The sequence below is a fragment of the Berghia stephanieae genome, chromosome 7 (assembly GCF_034508935.2).
Source record: "Berghia stephanieae isolate SIO BIC M18660-M18661 chromosome 7, UCSD_Bste_1.3, whole genome shotgun sequence".
Lineage (NCBI taxonomy): Eukaryota > Metazoa > Mollusca > Gastropoda > Nudibranchia > Aeolidiidae > Berghia > Berghia stephanieae.
Window position 1 is genome coordinate 47,073,506 of NC_088366.1, and position 19,207 is coordinate 47,092,712.

Sequence of the window (19,207 nt, forward strand, 5' to 3'; positions counted from 1 at the left end):
TGTTTGAATACCCACAAGTCACCATAAACTCCTTTCAGCCGTTAATGAATATTTACGGGTTCACATCACTCTACAGTAAAGAACTCAGTCACAGCAAGCTGTTTATTGCATAATTTTTTTGGTGTTATTTCTTCAACCGACATGTTGGAGTAAGAGCTCTTTAAAATAAGATAAATAGCAGCTAAATAAAATTTGGTGACTTAATAGAAGAAAAAAATAGGCATATTTTGATGTAGAGTTTATACTGGTGGGTTCAGTACAATCGGAGATATTCAAGCCTAGTAATTGTATACATTATAAAATAGCTTAAAGTAGTTGTAGATACGAATTATATGACCGCACTCCTTCAGGGACAAAGGATTTCCTGTGTCTCTCTGTCTTGATGCAATCAACAAGGAGCTACATAACTTAAAATATGAATTTGATGTCCAAGTTGTTTATTGACATATTTTACAGTGCATGACAATATCAGTCGGATGGTGAAAATGTTTGAACTGAGATATTGCCAAGTTTAGTTAGAAGGTCAATTTTTTATAAAAAATGAGTTCTTGTTATATATGATTAAATCAACCCTTTTTGTACATCTCCGGAAAATATCAAAGCTTAATTTCACTTCTAAATATTTTTTTTACAGCTAGTCAAGTTGAAAAAGTATGAAATTTGAGAAAAGTTGCTGGATACCTTCCCAGACATCTGACCATAACTTCATGAAAAATCACCCAATTTACTTCAAATAAAGATTAAAATGCTCTGGTGAGCACCTTCTTTTAGAAAAAAATTTTTAATGTATATATCGAAAATTTGCACCTTCCGACTGATTATGTCATGCACTGACACATATGTCTGATTGCTTGTGATGTACATGATGGTCCAAGTTATGATCAGATCTAGTCATTTTTTTACCTGAACCTTTCTTTTTTTTTTTAACAGGGTCTTAGGAGGATACAGATTTTCGTAAACAGGTGCATGTGTAAGCTACTCAGAAAAAAAATGGGTAAATAGAATTAAGATTGAAGAAGTATGGAAAAGAACACAGAATAAACCAGTGGGAGAGGAAATAGGAAGAAGACGATGGAGGTGGATTGGATACACCCTTAGAAAGAATTACTCCAATATAACAAAGAAAGTATTGGACTGGAACCCTCAGGGCAGAAAATCAAGGAGAAGGCCATGGGGAAGAAGTAAAGAAGCTGATATACAGATAAGCTGATAAGACATGGAACGAGATAAAAAAAAGTTAGCTCAGGATAGAGAAGGATGGAAACTGTTTGTCTGTGGCCTATACCCTAACCAGGGTGAAAAAGGCAATGATGATGATGATGATGATGATTTAAAGGCATTTGGCCTAAGCAAGCCTTATGATTTGTTATGTTATGTTACGTTATAGCTTCAATACGATCAACAAAATCAATCACAGCGAATGGAGAGCTTCATTCTTTTATCTTGATAGGACACTTCCGTTTCGATCATCGGTCAAACACGCAATCAGTTCTATAGCACATTTTTAACAACTATTTCCTGATCACCAATGAAAAAGCATGAAAATGACTGGAAAATGCCTAGGCAAACGACAGGTTTAAAAAGTGAACAAATACACTTTTCTTGGTTTTAAGTTTAAGATATGCAACATGTTCAACAAAGAATGAAGCATTAAACACAGTGGCCAACTTTTCAAATAGCTAAAACGGGACACCCTAACATGCAATATAATCATGACCCAAAATGACCACATGTTTAGACTAGTATCAAATATAATCTAGATTGAAATCGCTAAAAGGTAAAGCTTAGATTAATGAGTTTCTATTTGTTTGCTCCTTGATATAATTCTTTGGTAGAAAAATAATAATTATAATCCTGGGACACGTAATGATCATTTCCATACAAATAAACAGTAAATCTGAGATTAATTACTCTCTATTTGACTGTTCCTTGTTTTAATTCTTTGGAAGTAAAATAATAATCCTAATCCTGGGACCCGCAATGGTCAATACCATACATATAAACAGTCAAATTTTGATTATCATTTATAAATATTACTTTTTTTTTAAAATCCTCTTTCTCCAGATTGTCAAATCGGGACAGTCCTGATTCTATTGGGCCGACTGGCCGCTATGATATACAGTCACTATGGGAACAGAAACAAAGCCTCACCTGGATTTGGAGACCAGATCTCTCTCCATGTCCCAGCTCAGCCTATTTCCTATCATCACCAACAACTTGAACAGACTCCCCCAAGGGTTCTCCACTTGCATGTCCGCCTCTGCCAAAGCTGCCAGACCTCGCACATTTTTGGTTGTTGTCGATGGCGGAGATGACGCCGATGCACCACTCTCTATGAAAAAAATTTTTTAATCAAACTTTTATTTTTGCTATTTTTAATATCTGCTTTGATCAGTCATTAGTAATAAACAAAAATAAATATAACAACTTAAAAAAAGAACAAAATACTAAACATGGGCTCAAAACCCTTCTTTAGCCAACAACAAAAAAAACAATAAAGACATAAATACATTACTAAATTCCAGATAGACGAGAGAGATAATTGATAGGTCTTCTTTTGTAGAAAAATCTTGAAAGTTTTAGATCACCTAAAAGTCTCAACTAGACACAAGCGCAGGATTTGACTGAGAGGAACACACTCAAATGCTTACATTATAAATTCAAAGCAACCAATATAACAATGCATAACAGAAAGATGATATACAATGAAAAAAATATCATCTCTCAAATCCATTATTATGTATTTGACGGTTTCCCTCCCAGCCAAGGAAAAGGACAAAACCAAATAATATCATTCCAAGACAAAGACAGAAAGCAAATTGGAAAACAGATATAGGTGTATAGAAGACACAGTAAGTGCCTCCCTGTCCACTATGGGAGGTAGGCCACCCTTTTTCTCAATCCCAGAGGGTTCCACGTCAGAACCTGCTTTCTAATATTTGTTGCAGGCTTTTTCTCAGGGTGTGGCCTAGCCATTTTTTTTTTTTTTTTTAAATCACAACTTTCTGTGAAGCATCATTAGATTCCGTCGCCCTGGCATTCCATGAAGGAATATAGATAATCCATCAGACAGATGTCTGATGTCAACAGAAATCAGCCATGTTGTCACAGTGAGAAACCGTCATCAGGACATTCCATGAAGGAATATAGATAATCCATCAAACAAGATGTCTGATGTCAACAGGAATCACCCATGTTGTTACAGTGAAATACCGTCACCTAGGTATTCCATAAAGGAATATAAATCATCCATTAAACAAACGTCTGATGTCAACAGGAATCACCCATGTTGTCACAGTGAGATGTCATCACCTAGGCATTCCATGAAGGAATATAGATAATCCATTAAACAGACGTCTGATGTCAACAGGAATCACCCATGTTGTCCAAAGTGAGCAGTTCTTTGATTAATAATCTTGCACATGGGAGAAAAAAAGTTAAAAGTGTCTGAAGCAGGGCTCGAATCCAGGACCTTCCAGGTCGGAGCCCAATGCCTTAACCACTCAAGCAACTTCACCCCCCCCCCCCCCCCCACACACACACACACACCACACACAAACTCTCTTCTTGCACAAGGATTAAAAAATTTTTTTAACCAAAAAGTGATCTGAATCTTACTTCCTCCAGTAGCATCGCCAGAGTTTGCTGGCTGTGACACGTAACTGATGTAGAATTCTATGGCTCGTTGAAGCCAAATGCACAAATGGAATTTGTTCACTTCTAAGTGGCCGCTTTTCTCAAGGACAAGGGGCATGACATCACAAACTGAAAACATCAAAAGAAAAAGAACTTTACAGATGCCGTCAAGCCATTCAAATAATAGGATAACAATAAGAAAAAAAAAAGGAATTGACGGATAATAAATAATTAGATAAAGAATAAAATTCCATTTCAGTATTTAAAAAAACAAATAATATAAAAATTGACAGCCCAAGTCACAAACCATTCAACTCCAAGAATAAGTGATATTAAGCTGCTAGAAGTTGTGGATTGTAAAAAGCAATAAACAAAAATGCATATCATAGTTTGTCATTAGCTGAAGAAGGGTTCTGAGCCTGAAACAATCCGTGTTTGGTATTTTGTTGTTTTTTGAAGCTGTTATATTCATTTTTGTTTATTACTTTTTAATCTCCAAGAATACAGATTTAAAAAAAAAAGACATTCTTTAATCCAAAATCACCTATGAAACAAAAGAAGGCTCTTTACCCACATTCTCCCACCTCAGGTTTAAAATGAGTACCTGGCCGTTAATAGTGTCATCTTTGTTGGAAGAAAGCCCTGATAATATTGCCTAACAGGTGTCATGTCTCGCACCGCACGTTAAGTGTTGCTGTTGACTAGGGACACCTTGTAAAATGCTTTGAGCACGTCTAGTGGATACTGCTAAATAAATGCTCATGAGTAGAAACAGTTTCTTAAAACAAAAACTCCAGTAAGAAAGTGACTGTGTTATAAAAGAAAATGGAAGCTTCAGATTTTAATCATTTAGACATCTTTACTAATCATTTAGACATCTTTACTTATCATTTAGACATCTTTACTAATCATTTAGACATCTTTACTTATCATTTAGACATCTTTACTAATCATTTAGACATCTTTACTAATCATTTAGACATCTTTACTAATCATTTAGACATCTTTACTTATCAGTTAGACATCTTTACTTATCATTTAGACATCTTTACTTATCATTTAGACATCTTTACTAATCATTTAGACATCTTTACTAATCATTTAGACATCTTTACTAATCATTTAGACGTCTTTACTTATCATTTAGACATCTTTACTAATCATTTAGACATCTTTACTAATCATTTAGACAGCTTTACTAATCATTTAGACATCTTTACTAATCATTTAGACATTTTACTTATCATTTAGACATCTTTACTAATCATTTAGACATCTTTACTTATCATTTAGACATCTTTACTAATCATTTAGACATCTTTACTAATCATTTAGACATCTTTACTAATCATTTAGATATCTTTACTAATCATTTATACATCTTTACAAATCATTCAGACATCACTATTAATCATTTAGACATCTTTACTAATCGCTTATACATCTTTACTAATGATTTAGACATCTTTACTAATCATTTAGACATCTTTACTAATCATTTAGACATCTTTACCTAAAAGTTTTCGATAGCAATTCACAGGACTGTTGACAATACCAGAATTAGATTCTTCAGTCACCAACATTTCCACAAGTTTAAGCTGTGGGAAGAGAGATTGATACATTTCATAAAACATTTCCATCTGGCCTAAAACAGCAGGCAATGGTGTAAGATAAATATATGAAAAGGTGAGTATGAAACAGTACTAGACAAACAAAAATGAGGATTAAGTGAATAAGTGAGTTAATTCCACAAATAATAATGGCATGAAAGATAGAATAACAATGGACAATGACATCTTAAAACGGGTTTGGGAAAGATGATCATATCAGCTTGATGCAATATGTGCCAGAGTGATGGCCACAATGGATATGTGTAAAACGTGAAATATAAACCTGAAGGTATGAACTACACATGTGTCCAAACTGGTGTTTTTAATTAATTAATTTTTTTTTAGCCATACTCTTTTTGAAACACTTTATATTAGGGAACCAAAATAAATATGATTTGTTTATAAAGTATGACAAAGTAAAAATGTTTACCCTTAACACTCTCCTTACCAACCACAGGAAAATTGTCACATTCGTTATGATGCAACCAACAATTTTCTCATTATGATTTCAATTGTACATAACAATTGTAGATTACAAAATTTTTAAATATATATTTGCTATAGCTATAAAAAAAAATCAATTGACACTGTGTCGTAGAGCTCATTTTCTAAAACAATATTATGTATAGAATGTTCTTGTTGCTTTTCTGTTTGAATAAGAAAAATTTATTTTTGTGTTGGGTGGGTGTGAAGGAGAGCTGTAACGGGACATCAGAACAGCTTAGTGTTCCAGATACCCATGCAAGAAAATGAGATATCGAAGATTGAATCCCACTGTATCAATTTCACACATTTATGTTGTGGCAGCAAACCAAATAGGATTGTTTGAAAATAGCTAACTGCGTGGCATTTTCCCCTCTGAGCGGTATTTTAGTGCTGGGTCAACTCAACCCCATTAGTGAGGTCAGCCCACGAGTGGAACACGTAGCAGTCAGGGGATATCTGTGATGCCACTGATGGTAATTAATCGCTGCAATATTTCATGGTATATGAAAATTGTTCCCTCACCACAAGCAAAGCAAGGGTTTCTTTCATCATATGCCATGATTGATAACAATGTATCCTCTTAAGGCTGCTCACAAGAGAGGTGTCAATTTAGTGGTTTTTGAGCTATCAATGAAATCAATTTGTTGTAATTTGCATATTAATAATTTAATTCCCAGCGGCAGAAAATGATTGATACAAGCATCATTGTAAAGTAAAAATTATGATCTTGACACATGCCAAGTTTTGTTGTCTGGGCAGTAAAATCTTAAAAGATATGAATTTTTTAATTGTAAAATTCTTATTTGGCATGACTTGGTGAGATCCTCATTTTCTCTCCCACAGTTTTCCATGCCATGAATTATGTCCAAATATCAGTTTAGGAATAAAATATAAACCATTAGACGAAAATATTATTAATCGTATTTTTTAAAGCATTTAACTGATTTAAATATTATGTATTTTTGGGCACATTTGAAAGTTGAAAGCCAACTTTTCAATGGCTTGATGACTTTTTTATATACTTAAATCCCTTATGATACAAGTCAAAATTACATTTTTTATGAATGTTAGGCATTATTGTTTGAAGATACATACTGCTTTTTTGTGGTTGTCTCAGGAAATGCCGACTTTATAGTGTCATATAGGTGTCAATGTTTAGGGTCATTGAAATCCATCTCAATTACTCGTATTTTTGCATGTTGAATAAGTAATATAATGTAAGTTCAAGTTCTCCTTTTGTGCACAAGTGAATGTGTTAACTTTTTATAGACTGAAGCGTCCAGATATATATGGCAGTGATTTCCCAAAAATTAAATGATCTTGCTGTGGTATGCCTGTGATGTTATACCGATTTGACTCTGAGTGTTATTCAATTGTTTTATCTCTAAATTTGACTGACTGGAGTTCAATGGTATATCAGATGACTTTATAAGACAATGACTAAATGTGTATTCTTGGAAGAAAGGAGATGATTCTATATAACCTATGTGGACAGTGTGTTCGTTTTGAATATAGTTGGTCAATAAAGAGATAAAGGTTACTACTTGGAATAAACTATATGCCCTCGTAATTTTGAATCCTCTTTTGTCCACATACTAAGTCCGTCTCTTTGAGCAAATCATTTAATTTAACTGTACCAGTGCTTAGTGTTAGTTGTAATTGATGATTGATACTGCAATATTTGTAGTATGTCCAGCAACTTTGTTGGGTGATTGATTTTTTTCTTGTAAAGAGGTCATACTTTATAGGCAGATTGATAGTAAATTGAGATATTGAAATCATACACAATATTGGTTTTTAGTTTTTACTGGTCAATAAAATTTTATCCTCATGAGTTATTTTAACACATAATGACATAAATCATATCAGTTTACTGTTATGACCAACACAACTGTTTGAGAGGAACGGAAGTGGAAAAAAAATATACAGAACTAACAAAACCATGAATATGATAACTGGGTGACAACTGCAATTATCATAATAATGCACAGGAACATAGATGCATATATGTACTTTTGATATTTATTAAAACTCTTGAGATACTGCCGCTGAGTTTTGAATAACAATTTTTTAAATTTAAATGTACCATATTTTACAAGCACTTAAAATTAGATCCACAATTTGTGATATTTAAAGAAAACTATTAACCACAAGAATGTCAAATTTTCACTGATGTTTAGAAAGACAACTGATTTTTCAAATCAAAATAATAAAGTGAAAGAGTCTGTTATTGTTTTCCTGCTATACAGACATATTATAAGACCATAAATATCCATAATTGCCCCCATTGGACACGGCACTGCCTGATACCAGTTGAACTCCAATGACCTCGTGCAGGTAGCTAGCAGGGAGGGGAGGGTTAATGGCCCCTTGGGTGTTCTGACTAAAATAGCGCTGATTCCATGCAGTGCCCAAGACACTCCCAAAAATGAGCAGTTGCTCGCAAGACTCTTGTAAAGCAATTCCCAACACAGCTCTAGTGTGAAGTCTCAGAGAAAATTGGGAAAATGGCGGGTACGGAGAGCATTGAACATGAAAACAGCTTTAAATTACCCCATGCTCCTGGATGAGATTGGGAAATTTTTCCATTGCCATCAGTAAAAGCTGACATCGCTCCAGAACATCTGAAATAGTCTCAGACACTTTGAGGAGCATCTGACACTGGATGGTAGTGGGAATAGCGGCAAACATGCCTGGTTGGAATGAGGAAAAGCCACAGATTTAGAACAAATTTTATTATTATTACACTGTTGTTTATATATATATATTTTTTTAATCGTTGTATAACATATAATCATTATTGGCTGTTGGATATAGGCAAACTTTCATTTCTTAGAGAGAATCAATACAATTGGTCTACACTTTTTTTTCATTAAAAAAAAAAGGTAAAATACAAAAGCTACTTTACTGCTGGTTATAAATAAAAATTGTTTAGATAAATAAAAAATACAAAATCCTATGAATAAACGAATGTTCAAGTCCACATAAATTTAATCTTTAACAAAATTACAAGACTGTCCTCTCCATTTAAATGGATTAATAAACAATAAATGCGTGAGAAAATCTGCATTCAAATAATTTAATCACTGTTTTAAAAAGATTGCTACAAAATTCACATACTACAATTACATACTTGTGAGAAAATATGCATTTGGATAATTTAATCACCATTTTAAAAAGATTGCTACAAAATTCAAATAATACACTTACATACTTGTGAGAAAATTTGTGAGAAAATTTGCATTCGGATAATTTAATCACTGTTTTAAAAAGATTGCTACAAAATTTACATATACTACAATCACATACTTGTGAGAAAATCTGCATTCGGATCAAGGTGATCTTTCCTCAAAGACTCCAGAATGCTATGAACCTCTACCCATAATCGTGACTCGAACGGAAATGACAAAAGCCTGAAAAGATGACAGAAGTAGAAAAATAAAATCCAAAACACCATTGAGCTATGAGGAAAGAACATTTCAGGTTTAATTTCTTTAGCACTTGCTCTTCTTCCCGTTCATATTAATTGTAAGGAAATTATTTATTCAAATAGATTTGCAAAGTTACATTTGAATTAAATCAACGGTTCAACTAAAACTATAATCAAAACAATTGTGTTGAATACTAAGCAGCTAAAAGCTGTACCCTACTAAAAAATGCACAAAAATGAATATAACAGCTTCAAAATAGAGGGTAATTTGTTCTCTTTTTAAGCTGTTATGGGCTTCACACTGAAAAGGACTTAGATTGATCATGGCTGAAGCGAGATTTTTTTCTGATCCCTTTGTACAACCAGCGGTGATTGGGTAGTTGGGTCTTTTAAATTTGCTGGGGAGTACTTTCTGATAGACGAACATCCTATCTAAAGGGTAGCAAGCAATTGATTCAGTCCATTTCACGCTATAGAAACCAATATAAGCTCTGGCTCAATGAGCCTAATGGTTCCGATGGAATACTTTTGTATCAAGCTAGTAAAGGGTAGGAAAACCCTGTAATTTCTGTAACAAACACCTGTCTGACTGCTCAGGTTCACATCAAGGTGGAGACAATACCTAATAACCTTCGACTTTTCATGATTTTTTCCCCCTACAAATTCTCCATATTTAAGTCAACATTCCATTATTATCATATTTTATAATGTAGTTAATCATCAGTTAATTAAAATACTTTTAGTAGTTTCAATTTCTTTCATGTTTACGTCAAAATATCAGAGGGGTGGGGGGGGGGGGGGTGAGAAGAAATTAGCTTTTATATGAAAAGAAATGTACACATATTGACCTACTTTAGAACCACAGAAGACGTTTTCAATGATCTTATTCTTACGTCTTACATACACTCCACACTTACATGTCCTGCAGATGCCTGGCTGCTTCATTGACATTTTTTGCTGTCTTTTCAACCAGATAGGACTCAAACTGATGATGGATTTTAAATAAAGGAATGAATAAATAAATAAATAAATATAACAAAAGGTCAAGGAATACAGGGTGAGTGGGGGGATCAAAACAGCTCATTTGGTAGAGCACTCGTTTCAAAGGGACTTTCCTTGGTGAAGTCGAGCTTTTTTCTAACCCTCTGTCCACCCAACAATGTATGGGTAGTTGGGTCTGATAGATCTTGTCGAAAGTACTTTGCAATAGACTAGCATCCTATCATTCTACTATGTAGAAACTGGACCGTTCTAATGATGATGGTGAGGTTGTAGTTGTAATAATATTGATGGTTTCTGTCGTGGTTTTCCATTTGATAATTATGATGATTATGAAGACATGGACGATGAAGATGTGTCTGTTGTTGTGTAGTGAAGGTGTTGGTAAGTAGAAGACACTAGTAGTGATTGATTGATGCGATGTGGTGGGGTTGTTGTAGTGGTGGTGGTAAAATTTAATATATCTAGATAGATTGAGCTTGCTGTGGGGAAGATTTTATGTCACTGATTATTGTGATAGGTTTATGTTGTTGTTGTTGTAAGTGTTTTGTTATGATAAGACTGTCGTGTCTCGATCGAGCTGTTGTGAGTAATCTTCATGTTGTGTTTGTTCACTGTCTCCCGCGTAAACGTGACGTCATCGTGTTTATCCTATAAGAGCTCGTGACACCCTTCATTCTTTTCTCTTCGACAACAATCTTAACTCTAGATATTACTATACTATTCGCCTTTCATTGAATCTTCCCAGATCCCATCCGCCATTCATTAATTGAATTAATTGGTATGTTTTAGAGTTAGACTTTACCGGGTCGATTCCCGATGTGCTTTTAGAGCATTTTTAACCGCCCATATATGTCGTTTACATATTATATGGAGAACGCCCACTTCGGTGGAAACTTTTTTTGAACTTTTTCCTTTATTTTTCACATCGTGAACAAGATTGGGAGATCCGTTCACGACAGTGCAAAGAAGCTTTACTGCTAAATTTCTTTGTATCGCAACCCTTTCATTCATTACTTTAAAACTGATAATCTCTCGAATAAAACCAAATTTTTGCTCAAGACCTAGAGAGCCTCGCCTTTGGCCTACCAACCTCCGCTGCACGTCCAACTCGCCTTGAGCATGCATTCACGTAAAATATAAAGATTTTTTTAAAAAACCTACCTCTGTTTCAAAAACTAGCATCTTTCACCTTTCTAAGAAACATTTTGATTTTTCAGAACTTTAGTTCGTTAAAAAATACCGGCCAATCTGACCCGTTGAGTCGAATGAAAACGAAATTTTGTTGTTTACACGGTTCAAAGGAAATGCCGTAAATAAGCTTTCATGGACTTCCTGTGTTGTTTTTACAGTGTCACGTGACCGTTTTGAGAAATTTGACGTTTGCTACAAATAATTAGACCGGTAGGGGGTAGATATTTTCGTTGGAGCAGAGAAAAAGTGAGTATTATTTCTTGGACTTGTAGAGAGGCCTAGGGTCCACCAGCAGTCAAGTTGATTGAATAAAAGAAAAAAAGGCCTTTTTTATCCGCCGCCACCACCACCATGAGAGTGGAGGGTGAGGGGGGGGGGGGTGTTGCATGAAGACGAAAGGGAGACGTGGTGACCTTGGGTGACGTAGAGCATCTCAAGGATGCTGGCAGCAGTTGCAGGTGTTCTTAACCCCTTAACGGCGAAGCTAATTTTTTGCTTTTAGATAATAGTTTGCTTTTATCTTTATTATTGTTAACGGGGAATACAGCGTTTCCACCAAGAGAGCAGTCAGACTATCGCAACTCGGACTTCAATTGTCTATAATCGTTTTGCCGTTACTTGTCTTTTGATGATAGAAGATTTGGTGTTAGGTCAAAGATCGAATTTCGCCGCTAAAAGGTTGCATTGCTACTGGATTTGCTCCCCCCCCCCCCACCTTTTTTTTTTCTTCTTTTTTTTTTCACCTTAGTATTGTTGATTGCTATTTCCTTTTTTATGATTAGCAAGTGCCGTAGGAGTCTCACAGGATGCAGGAGTACTGCAATTAACCCTTTGCCAGTGACACTGATTTTTTTTGTTTTCAAATAATAGTCTTCATTTATATTATTTTTTAACGCAGAAAAACAAAAACGTTTCCACCATAAGAGCAGTAAGAATATTGATAAAAAGCGCTTTGAGCACGTTGGGTGGATATTGCCCTATATAAAAGCTCATGTTTTTAAATTGTATTTTGTTTTTTGTCTTTTGATGAAAACGGTAAGATTTTATTTTTGGTCCAAGTAAGATTGATATTCGCCTTTAAAAGGTTAAGTTGTTTTGTTTTTTTTTCAGGTTTTTGTTTTTTTTTCAAATGCCTAGTGAGAGAGAAAAAACAAAACAATCATACATGTATCTGCAAACAGCAGAACGTTTTCATTTTACAATGAGATGGGAAGGGAAAGGGATAACATTATGACAAAAGAGAGAGAGAGAGAGAGAGGGAGAGAGAGAGAGAGAGAGAGAGAGAGAGAGAGAGAGAGAGAGAGAGAGAGAGAGAGAGATGGGGGGGGGGGATAGTAAGGGGAATGGGAAAAGATGAAAGAAACAATGGGTTGCCTGATGATGTAGATCAAAGGAATGTTACAGCGGTGTTCACGGAGCGTACTTCGTGCAACTTTAACCTTTTACAGTGACAGTTTTTTTTCTGCAGATTGCTTATGCAGAATAAATCGTTTCCACCAAGAGAGCAGTAGTAAGAGTATATTTCGACTCGGGCTTCAATTAAACTATAAATCGCAAAGCTTGTCTTTTAATGATAACATTAAGACTAAGATCTGGAGTTTGGGGAGTGTAAGATGGAATCTCGCCAATAATGGTTAAAATTGTTTTGATTTTTAAAAATATAACACACACACACACACACGAGCGCGCGCGGTCACGACAGCGAGGACCATCTATTGCAGGTGTTGCAACGGTAAATCAGTTTACGTGTACGTAGATCCTGAGGCGAGATGCCCCGTTACCGTGTACGCACCCCCCCCCCCCCAAAAAAAAAAAAAAAGAAAGAGACACACACACATACACACACACGCACATACACACACACACACACACACACACACACACATACGCACGCAGTCTCGCATCCGCTACGAACTAATTTTGCGCACCAATTTTTACTGCACTAATGCACCAAATTGCATTTGGTTTGGCCACTTGGCCTCCTGTAACCAACTTTTTGGCTTCCTCTGACTTTCCCCGTTATATCGTTTTACTCTGGTACCGGTAAAACTTATTTTATTTGGCAATCTAAATATCTAAATGCAACACGTGCTAACACCACAGATTGCATTTGCTAATACTTCTATATATACGAATTTTACTTATCCTATCTAAATTGTTTAACAAATCTAAAGAGTTTTCGCGAGGCTAAGGTGGGTTTGGTGGTATTTGGGCTCCTGCCGAGGAATCTGGCCTCTTGCTATTAGGGAGTTTAATAGAAATTCTAAATGTACCTCACACACTTGAAACCAATGTCATATGAAAGAGCTGGCAACACAGATTACAAAACAGTTTGAATTTTGTTTCTATCTTGATTAGAAATGTAGTTACGGCAGTTCAAAGTCTGAAATTTCAGACCGATTTTTACCCCAAAATTACCATTGCAAAGTTGTGACCGAAAACGCGTGATGTTAATAAAAAATGGTTAAAACAGTCAATATGGAGTTCTTATCATATATTGTATACCAAAATGTTCGTCTTATCGAGGACAATGCATTTACATTAATAAAGAGGAAGATAAACATTTCAAATTAACACATTATTACATAATATGAGGCAAATGTTACATAATCAAAAACTCGGCTAGACGTAAGAAAGAATTTGCTATATCACTTTTGGATTTATCCCCAATATCTCACTGAAACAATTGCAAATAATTACCCTCTTACTTTTAATTAATACATAGAGAATAAAAAAGGGTTTGAGAGTATTTAAATGAAAAGATATAAACATGTTGTGTAATGACATAATGAGTTTATTTTTACCTATGGCAATTTAATTGCATATAAATTAAATAAAATGGTAGATTGAAAAAGTTCAAATAAATTGAAACAGATTCCCTATTATAATTAGAAGGAAAGTTCTGGCTTTTAACACTTAAAAAATTCTGCTGAACCACTTTGGGTTTATTGCTATTACATCATTTGAACTGACAATTAATATAATTTTATCCCCCCCCCCCCCTTTCTCTCTCAATGTATGGGGGTGTCAAAACTAATAGAATTTCTTACCATAATAATTATTAAGGCTAAGGCCTTTAAAATATGGATACAAATGATAAACATATCTAAACATATGGGAAAGAAACTTGATGACTTGATGGCAAAGTAAAACAAAATTAAATTAAAGCAATTGGTATTTTTAAAATATAGATATTATTAATATCGGATTTCACAAAGAGAAGAAATATACGAACTTTTAAAACAAAAACTATAAAATGCCTATAGATAAAGTTGGAAAGTATGTATTCAAAATAAAAACATAGTAAATAATAGTACTGAAAATATTATGGACTAAATTTAACATAATACATAATTAAATTTAAAATATCGATATGAATATCGATATCGCCCGGCAGCCATGATGAGAAGATAATGTAAACAAGGCATTTCGGCGCAGAGTTAAAAGGTGTCTGCGCATCGATATAGAGCCCTGAAATTTGGCATGAATAAAGTTTAGATGTTATTCTAAAAACAAGCGTTTAAATTTTAAAAACACACGCGGTAAATAAAAAAATTAATGCATGTGAAAATTGCCAAATTTTAATTTCATATAACTTCTGGAATTATTAATGGATTTTTCCTTAATTGGCACCATTTAAAAGGGAATTGAAAGACGAAAATAATGATACCAAAATATCTGCGATATTCCTCTTTATAACGAAGTTATGCATCTTTAATTGAACCTCCCAAAACGCGAACGGCAATTTCCAGTCACAACTTTCCTATGGGCGAGTTGGGTCAAAATTTGACTGCCACTGCTGCTGCTCACTAAACTGCCTATTGCTATAGCTAGTTTGGTCTCTTACTCAAAAATGATCTGGCAACCCTGCCTGGCTAGGCGGAACCTTGATAACAGAAACGGGACCCACACGATTTCGCGAGGAATTAATCATGAAAACAATTAGGATATAATTTCAACACAACTTTTGAAATTCATCAAGGATTGTCCATTACCGAATGTTTTTTGATAGAAAACAAATGCATCTTCAAATCTAAACTGCTTTTGACGGTAAGCGGTAAGTTTTTATTTATTTTTCTGTCCAAACGAATGATTTGTCCTGGTTATAGAAGCTAAGTATTGGTAACACCGGCTCAGCTCTCTATGTTGTTGAAGAAATTGATGTTGAAGCTGAACTTCTTAGAAGAAGTTATCTCAATCTGCTGCACTGACAGCTGAGTCTGACCTGAATCACGTAGGACTGTGGGAAAAGTGATTTGGCTGTAATGAGCCACGCTTTTGCTGAATATGGATCCGATTTAGGAAAACTTCGAGCTCGCATGACGAGCCAGTCAACATCAGACATCTCCGATTCAGATACAGCGTTTGCCATCATTCGATGGACTGTCCGACTGTCCCTGTTTCTTTCTTGGGTTTCCTAACCGACCGTCTCGTTGAAATCGAAAGTAGTTCCCTATTTCTTTTGATTTTGAGATAAATGAGTTGATGCGCATTGTATTGAAAGATCGCCTTTTTCTTGCCTCTTTCGAATAATTATTTGTAGTCGGGATGTGAACGGTTAAGAAATTGCGGGGTGTTTGTTAGTTTTTGTTTATTTAGATCCATGGATAAACTGCGTGTGATATTCTACTAGGAGGTTTACGCAGTACTTCACAGATACAGATTCAGATACACGGGTTCTTTCTTTTTTTCCTCATATTCTTTGCTCTTTTGTTTTTTTGTGTGTTTTTTTACTCATTTTTTTTTAATGTTGCTTTTGTTGTTGTTTTGCTTTGTGCGTGTGTGTGTTTGTTTTGATGCTTTTTTTTCTTCATTCTTCTTCTTTTCGGGAGGGGGGTGGGGGTGGAGAATTCAACGAGTGTAAAATGATCTCCAACAATAGAACAAATAAAACCCCTTTCAACAATTCCACAGTGAAATAAATTGTCTTTTGGCTCCATCTTTAATTTTTTTTAAATAGAAGACCGAGGTAAACCTGACTGATTGATATTCGGTGCAGTTAAACGCTGCTGCAGCTATGTGGAATGACACTCGCTTTCGGATCCTGGGTTGAGTCCTTGGAGAAGGCTCTCTACTCAATTTCTCTCACCGTACTCAGGTGTAAAATTAGTACCTGGCCGTTAACAGCGTTGTCTCTGTCCGAAAAAATTGTAATATCGCCTAACAGGCGTCATGTCCCGCCCTACATGTTAAATGTTGCTGTTGGCCAGGAACCCCTTGTAAAGTGCTTTGAGCACGTTTAGTGAATATTGGCTATATAAAAGCTCTTTTTTTTTAAGTAAGCGATGGGGGCTAAATTTCTTGCTCAAGGAAATAGCGATAGGACGACAGTAAGTTCTGTGTGTAAGGCTGTAAACTGAGTGTATTCAATTTCGACTCCGGTCCGTCTTGCCCTCCATTTGACCTTTCCTCTCAGTCGGTCTCTGTATCTGTATGGTTGGCGCAGAATAAATGGTCTGGTTGTATTTCAGCGGCGTCCTCATTGGGCGCGGGCCATAGCAATCTAGAGACGTGCAGTTCGAGCGACCGTGGCCAAAAAAATCTGGAAGGCCCATGGTTTTTTGGAACTGGGGGAAGGGGCGAGAGTTGAGTTACCTCGGTTACCTGCATGATATGGCATTAATTACATTACTCAAACACGCTCGCACGCATACCAAAGCACTAGAGTTTTAAGACTAAAACGCACACGCATACACACACACACACACACACACACACACATACACACACTTAGCATCACCTATGTCAAGTAGTGCCATATGTCACACTTTTAAGAATTCAGTCTTGCTTGTACATATTGACCACTTGTAGTTGTGAATCGCCCTTATTCTGTTGTTCATTTTCATGGAGTGACCATTAAGTTTTGTTGTAGTTGTGAATTGCCGTTGTTTATTGCTCATTTTCCCTGTACAATGGATTCGGCAATGCATTTTAAGCAAATAATAAACAATTTATCATTATTTATTTAAATCAATAATAGCCGAAAATGCCTCGAAAATGTTCTGTTTTTGATTGCACTTCAAATTATAGACATGGCGAAAAGACAACTGTATATAAATTTCCTTCGGATCCAATTGAGAGACAAATATGGATTAATGCACTGCCAAATAAAATCGATTCGAGTGATGTTACAGACTATATGGGTATCTGTGCCAATCATTGGCATCATGATGCTCCTATGAGACGGAAATCAAGGTATCCTTCACCTGCTATTCCTCCAAATAAATGGCCAAATACAATACCCCCTTCTTGTTTGCGAAAAACAGCACCATCTCGTCAGACATTAAATTCGATAAGTGAATTTAGAGACAGGCGTCAAGATATTGATGAGTTATCAATTTTTCTTAAGAAAGATTTACTTGAAATTACAGAAAATGAGTTGGGAAAGACCTTTAAAGATTGTTTTGTTCAAGAGATTTCCTCTCATGGTGTTGTTGTGCTGTCTTCAGATTCTGAGTTTAGTCTTCATAGTCGTGCTAGGATCGGTATGGTCCACTCATTTAGTATCTACTTTACAGTTAAAGATGTGAACGATGATCACAGCATCAGTTCAATTCAATATGAGAGTTTCTTTGGAATTAAACAAAGCCAACACCAGACTTTCTCAGATGGAACCTTAAAGCGTTGGAGTGAACTTACAGAAATACTTCGATTCTACACACTGGACTCCCAACTAGAAGGTGAGTTAACCTACTATTTTAATTTTTAAATGCGTTAGCGTCAGTTTTATTATCAACGTGAACATAGTAATAATAATAATAATAATAATAATAAGAAGAAGAAGAAGAAGAAGAAGAAGAAGAAGAAGAAGAAGAAGAAAAGAAGAAGAAGAAGAAGAAGAAGAAGAAGAAGAAGAAGAAGAAGAAGAAGAAGAAGAAAAAGAAGAAGAAGAAGAAGAAGAAGAAGAAGAAGAAGAAGAAGAAGAAGAAGAAGAAGAAGAAGAAGGGAGAGGAGGAGGAGGAGGAGGAGGACGACGACGACGAGGACGATGATGATACTAATAATAATAATAATAATAATAATAATAATAATAATAATAATAATAATAATAATAATAATAATAATAATAATGATAATAATGATGTTGTTGTTGTTGATGATGATGATGATGATGATGATGATGATGATGATGATGATGATGATGATGATGATGATGATGATGATGATAAGAAGAACTATTACCCTTGTTGTGTTGCTGTTGTTTTTGATTCGTTATAGATTCACGAAATTAAAATTTTGAAATGCATTTTAAAAATAAAATTCATTGTTTCCAATCATGTATCGTCTATTTCATTATCTTCTACTTTTTTTTTTCATTGCAGATGAAGAAAATGAATCCTCAATAGAGAAGTCTAAGGCTATCCAGAAATTTATAGAACGCCAGATTCAGCTCCTGAATGCTCAGAAAGATCAACGGATTTACTGTCCAGATGATTTAATTCTTGCTTTTTCGTGGTACACGAGGTCAAGAGTGCTATATTCTTCTTTACGGGGTCACCTTTATCTCCCTAAGTCCACCCTAGGAAAAATTACACGACAAACCAAAAATGTAGCAGATTTCACCATCTATTCTAAATTTTTCCAACAGCAGGAACTACGAAGCAGAGCGTGTGTTGTGCCAAACTCTGAGTTAACAGAGTATTTTAATTCTAGGGACAGGAATGGTTTATCTTCACCGTGCGAGTTGTTTTTAAAATTTTCACTCCTTTCATATTGTTTCTTTGTTAACAATAAATCAAAAATATGTAGGGCAAGATTAGCCGTAATTCTTGGCAATTTTGCAGAGACATTTGCAATCGATGTGTGTGTTCCTGTAAAGGCCTGTCCAATATATTTATGAAGAGATTTTAAA

The 19,207-nt window shown here is 35.1% G+C and overlaps 1 protein-coding gene across 3 annotated transcripts in view; it reads right to left on the reverse strand.

Moving 5' to 3' along the window:
• The window catches only part of LOC144977387 (integrator complex subunit 10-like), a 53,217-nt gene that overhangs the window by 21,107 nt on the left and 12,903 nt on the right, over positions 1-19,207 (reverse strand). The window contains exons 1-7 of one of the 3 annotated variants that reach the window (XM_078922549.1): positions 15,581-15,819; positions 10,080-10,147; positions 9,042-9,145; positions 8,286-8,425; positions 5,150-5,234; positions 3,619-3,765; positions 2,152-2,332 (exon numbers count right to left, since the gene is read on the reverse strand). In XM_078922549.1, the coding sequence (XP_078778675.1) occupies positions 2,152-2,332; positions 3,619-3,765; positions 5,150-5,234; positions 8,286-8,425; positions 9,042-9,145; positions 10,080-10,147; positions 15,581-15,730 (875 nt within the window). In that variant the 5' untranslated portion in view covers positions 15,731-15,819. Of the gene's footprint in view, positions 1-2,151; positions 2,333-3,618; positions 3,766-5,149; positions 5,235-8,285; positions 8,426-9,041; positions 9,146-10,079; positions 10,148-15,202; positions 15,820-19,207 lie in introns of those variants that run through there. The other 2 variants (XM_078922551.1, XM_078922550.1) reach the window with 2 other exon arrangements.